Genomic DNA, 6000 nt, shown 5'->3' with positions numbered 1-6000 from the left:
CTGCTGGGATGCGGACTTTTACAATTCGGGTCCATCAATCACTAATTATGAATCCTGAAATCTTAGAAAACACATGAAGAATTCAATGAAGGAAAGAAGCAAGTGCTGACCAAGATTCATCCATCCAATCTTTTTTTTTTCTTAATGGAGTTGCTGCCTGAAGGCAATTTCTGCTATTTATTGGAGTTTGTTCCATTGCACAACAGTAGTCCTAATACGCCAATAGCGTTATTTTCCATATCTGGGAACTTTCAGACACAAGTCATGCCCCGGGCGATATGACAGGCGGCAAGTAAAGGAGAGGAAGACACAGCAGTGTTTTTTTTCTTTTGTTATGTATTATTCAGTCAGAGAATATTAATTCATAAGAACAAGTCCTTTCATATTTGTAAAAAGAAGCATTTGACCCTGGCTTGTGACCTAATTTACACAGGTGAAAACGTCTTGTGATGACAAGAAAAATATTTACCAGCGTGACAATGTCATGAAAACGCACATTTTTTAATACTGTTACAACCACTTGCCAATGGAAAAGGTAGAACAAACATTGGAAGAACTGACATAGTGACTTCAGTGGGTTGTCAGGTTAGCATTTCCTATAAATTCTATAAAGAACAATATTTTTTCATAAAATAACAAATAAAAATAAAATAAAAGAACATTCTAGAAAAAAAAATCAGTTATCAATATTTCATGGGCTCGTGTTTCAATAGATTATCAAATCCTAGGTACAGTATATAAAATATTCCATTGGGGATGAAGCAAGTTACTGTACATTGCATTTATCCTTTATAAAACGACAAAGAGAAATGCAAGAAAAAGCATTGCTTACATTGAGATATTTTTATAAAATGGCCTAAAGGACAGAATTGGATACAACTTAATGCGTTTTGTGAAATGTGGAACTCCTCCTACCCCTCCTATTGATCCATGTAATCTCTCCAGTTATCCGACACCGAATATGCACAAAAGGTGAAAAATATCAAGATTGGAAAAATGAGAGTTTCAAATAACTCTTCGAAAGACAATTTAATGGCAGAAATTGTATTTTTGGTACTTGGTACACAAAATTGTTAGTTTGTGTCTAGGCAGTAAATAAAGCTCAATCCATAACATGAATTTGTGGCGTTAAAGAAGTTAGGGAATAATTCTATGTGTGAACTACATAATAAAGTTATTGAAAATGTATTTACAACGCGGAATTTCAGTCGTAATTTATTGTTTTTATTTATTTTTTAAATTCGGAAAAAATAGAAGCAAAATTAGTTCATTGTATAAAAGTTCTCCTAGACGTCTAATTAAACTTCTAATTAAAGGGCATTCATATGATTGGGAAAATCTACAGTTGGGTCTCTGGTTTTTAGGTCCAAACCATGATGGGTACTGAGAAACCCCATGTTATAGACCCTACACTGGTAGAAAATGAGGGGTTTGCTACAGGAGACGGGAAAAATAAGCATCGAGTCCTTAGTCCACAATTTGGTTTGGAGTTTAGTGGTATTAACCAGCAAAAAGAAGTCCCTTCTATAAAGCAAAGTGATCAACTGGCTTTTTGTACAAAATAAAATCTTGTTGAATGATATCCATTATTTTATTATTAGAAAATAGCTAGAATTTTTGGATACTACTGCCGTGAGACAATGATAGCAATTATTTTATGGACTGTGGCACTACTGAACCGAATGTGGCCTATACCGCAACCCCATCAGAAGAAGGTTTGTTCCATCACAATTGAACAGAACGTGGCCTACACCCTAACTCCATGATTATTCCATCTGGGGGCAAACAATCATATTATAAGTTGTAAATTTTAGATTTATGAAATTGTATAGGACATATTTTATTATGACTCCAGCTATCAATTACATTGTCATAAACGGAGAGTGAAATTATAAAAAGAGATGAGTCCCCCCTTACTCTTTCTTGAATCTGGATAGGCACCCCAACTTCCCAGAAGAAATTCAATATATTATTCAAACATGTTAGAAAACCCTCAACCGGCTGCAATTCACAACCAATGGGTGCCCGTCAAAAAATATATAGCGCATAAACACCTCCCATCAGAATATTGCAAAATTATATTTTTTGTTTGTTTTTCTTAATCTAAACCGGTTTATTTTGTACCACACACCTTGGGAAATGTTGAGCCAATCAGGAAGGTGAGGATGGACACATCTATATTTGACTTTACAAATGCTAATGTGTATAAAAAACTGGTTACTACATATGAATAGTGAAATACTATGACTTATTGTAAAAAAAATGCCTGCTTTTAATTTGACGGGGCAAAAAAATGAGTGATACAACTGATTTATTCCCGATTCTCTAGTTCTCTGGTGATATTTTTATTGATAGATTTTTGATTAGGGGAAGTAAATCTTCTATATTGATACTAGAGATAAGCAAATCTGAGGTTCGGCCTCGGAAACCAACTTCCAAAAATGCAAAGCTCGGGTTTGAAGTTTGAGTGAGTTATGAGTGCAAATCACTCAAGAAAGCTGTGTTTGGGTATGAGTGATGCTCAGCCCAGTGCGAGCCACATACAGTGTTTGATCGGCTCCCATTGGGGGTAAAATCAGTGTGATCAGATGTAATGTGCTCAAACAAAAAAAAATGAAAAACGTATGCTTCTGCTTATGGCTGGCAGCATGTGCGTGGAGTCACGAACAGCCCAATTAGTGACTTTCATTGAGATTCCGATCACAACGGGGTCACAAACCAAACTTTTTTAAGGTTCGGCTGTACCTGTACCAAAGGTTCGCTCATCTCTAATTGATTCCTTCCTTCAAAGAACCAAGCACCTTGACCGGTGTGGGCATAAATCGTAAATAAATGGATAGGCTTTATGAATAAGGGCCTATTTGACAATACTTATAGTATGATGATGTAAAGAAAATACATAAAATTCCAACACAATCCTTTTTTGATGAAATTCTAGTGCAAAAGATATTTAATGATTTGGATTCTACATGAGCATCAGAATTCGGATATGAAAGAAGAAAAACTATTGATAGGTACAATATATCGTATGTGTCAAGACTAAGGTTCCAATTTAAGATCATGTTGACCAAAGAGCCTTCTAATAAGTTGGGCCAACAAGTAGAGGAACTGGGAGATTATCATCGTCTTTGACTTTCCAGTTATAAAGTATAGCCCCAGCTTCATTTAAAGGGGCTGCCGCCGCAAGTCCTAAGTACAGCTGATCGGCGGGAGTGCAGGGTGTCGGACCTCGACATAATAATAAGGATAGGCCATCAATGTTAAAGTAGTGGACAACCCCTTTAATGATAGTCCCTGGTATAATATTATGTTAATGAGGACAGGCCAATATAAATATTATAGTGAAAACTCATTGATCCCTGGTGGTGGAAACCAAACATTGAACATTTGTTTCTACGGCTGATTCTTTGAACCAAGAGAGAAAGGAATATATTTATTAACTGGTCTGAATATCCCTAAATGTACATATTTAAGGATTTTCTACCTATCCAACAACTGTCTCAGACATTAGGTTAAAAAAAAAAATCCACTCAAGTCGACATACCAGAGTGGATGTTCGTCTTCTAATATACACAAATGTGCGTGACTTATATATGTGCATATTCAAAAATATATGCTCATATATAAATATAAATTGTACATACATGCACGTCCACAAGTGAATACATGTATTCATACTCTCATATAACAATGACATAGATCTTCACCATATTGAAAGCAAGAAAAAACAAACATATTGCTTAGTTTAGATCCTTGTTGTTCCAATCTCTTTGCCAGAATCTCTTTTTTTCCTCCCCTATAAGCCAGGTAACACCACTCATGATCCTACACAGATACAGCACCTGTAGCAATATGCAATGTGTTTTTTTATAGTACAGACCGTTCCGTCACATTCAGTCTCTTCCCTCCGCGTCACAAGGAGTAAGGTTTTGTGCTTATCATCAAATAAAAATCGCAGTGCAAAATTTAAACATGAATGTTACACAGTTAAACAAAATTTTTTTTTTCTTTTTTTTTTTTTTTTTATATGGCACCACAGCCTATTAATTCACATACAGTATAGTACAATAGAACAATAAAGACAGACAATAATATTAAGAAGAATATGAACAAAAGAGGGCAAGCTTGCATAGGAATGCAATCAAAGAAAAAAAACCAATATATACAAAGCCAAAATGCTTTTTTTTTTTTTTCATCCTTGATGTCGATTCCTCATTCCTCTTTTTTTGTGTATTTCTGCCAAGAAATATTTAAGGTGGATGGTGTGTATATCGGAGAAGGAGAAAGTAAATCGTCTGTGGGATATGTGTGACTTTCTGTGGCTTTACATTGCATTTACAGTCCTTCCAATCCTACATAAATAAATGAATGTCCATTGCACTGTTTTTTGAGTTTCCTCGTGACTTTCATCAGTCCAGACCAATAGGTCTATAGAGCAGCTTGTGTCGTAGCGTTTCAGTACTCTAAGAAAGAAGAGAAAGAAATCATTCATTAATGACATTAACACGTGACTTCCTTTGGCTTCAGGAGCAGACACAAACAGAAGGAGACACATGGGCAAGAAAAATAGCTCATCATAATGCACTTGTCATGATACGTGCGTGGCGAGCGCGTTCAGACCAACAAATGTCTGAGGCGCAACAAAAAAACACCCAACAATACCACTGTAAACAAGGGGAAAAACCAGTAACACAATAACAATAGTGGCCCTGGCTCTAGTGAGAGGGTAGACGGTCATCTCTTCCCTTCACCTGGCACTATACCCTGCACTCCTCGCCAGACCCTATACACACCTGTTGTTGAGCAGGAATACCTGAAACCCTAAAAAATCCCTACTATAGTGCTAGCTGAGCAATGTGGTGATGCGGCTCACTAGACCCACCACTGCACTAATACAAAAAGAGGGTTGGTGCAACAAACAGGGAGATACAACCAAAAATGGAGAAGATCCAACTTCAGGATATATCTCAGCAGCTCCTTCACCAAAGGGGGCCAGTACACAAATGTTTTTTTTAACTCATCAAAGCATGCTGGGAGACCTGGCTATTTAAAGCCATAGGCGTGTGGCTACAGAGCAAGTGCAGCTGACCTTAACTGCAGGAGAGCTGCTTACAAAAAAACTGGCATTAACTGTTTCTGTACCAAAAGAAATGACACCACATTTACATACAGAGTCCCAGACAGAAATAAGCATCTCCAGTCCACAAGTTGCCACTAATCTCCCAAAACAGGGAGAAGGCACTGACAGTCGTGACTGCACCCGTTTATGTCTTGCTTTATGGTTGAAAGTGGGTTCCGTCACTTCTTGGGCCCCGGTGAGACTACACAGTTTGCACCAATGGTATGTCTGGCCCTGGCTCGCTTCTTTATCTTATAGGAATAAAGGCAGCCATGGCCATTAGATTATTTAGATTAATGTTGATGAAACACGCTTTTCTGGCTGGCCAACTATGTTTGGTGTCCTGACTTTCTTCTGACTGCAGATGATGTGGGAAAGAAAGATTGAGCATGTTGGATAACACAATAGCCAAAGTATTTTCCCTGTTTATTGTCACATATACATGCTCCACAATGACAAATGCACATAAGTATGAGATGGTACAAAGAAATGGCTGATAGCAGGACAAGCATAGGTCTTAGCTTATGGCCATCCTAAAGGGTTGTTCATGTGATATGTTTTCAGGGGTGCTCTGCTCTCCTTCTTCCAGATCTCTTGTTTGCCATGGGATGGTGCTCTCCTGACTGACAGTTCGAACCAGCGGCATGGCTGTGACACTGTCCCAAACTGTGCATTCTCCAGGGCTATTACTTACAAGCAGCTTTGGCTCTGCATCATTCATGAAATGCAGAAGCTCTGATGAGGTCTGGACCCTTCTTGCTGTAGATAGATAAGGCTCTGCTCAACTTATAAGGTACTTGGTGCTCGGAAAAAAACATGCAATATAATAAGAAAGAGGGAATGCAATAAGACAGGATTGATAAATGTTCAGTTTTTAATTA

At 37.5% G+C, this 6000-nt stretch overlaps 1 protein-coding gene across 7 annotated transcripts in view; it reads right to left on the bottom strand.

Annotated features, from left to right (window-relative positions):
• Positions 1-698: 698 nt before the first annotated feature.
• The window catches only part of ROBO2 (roundabout guidance receptor 2), a 1624265-nt gene continuing 1618963 nt past the window's right edge, over positions 699-6000 (bottom strand). For all 7 annotated transcript variants that reach the window (XM_075335083.1, XM_075335084.1, XM_075335077.1 and 4 more), the window contains one exon: positions 699-4463. In XM_075335083.1, coding sequence (XP_075191198.1) covers positions 4462-4463 — 2 coding nt within the window. In that variant the 3' untranslated portion in view covers positions 699-4461. The remainder of the gene's footprint in view (positions 4464-6000) is intronic.

Source organism: Anomaloglossus baeobatrachus, chromosome 2 (assembly GCF_048569485.1).
Source record: "Anomaloglossus baeobatrachus isolate aAnoBae1 chromosome 2, aAnoBae1.hap1, whole genome shotgun sequence".
NCBI classification, from domain to species: Eukaryota; Metazoa; Chordata; class Amphibia; order Anura; family Aromobatidae; genus Anomaloglossus; species Anomaloglossus baeobatrachus.
Note: the sequence above shows the minus strand (reverse complement) of the source record. Positions and strands in the feature narration are given on the sequence as shown.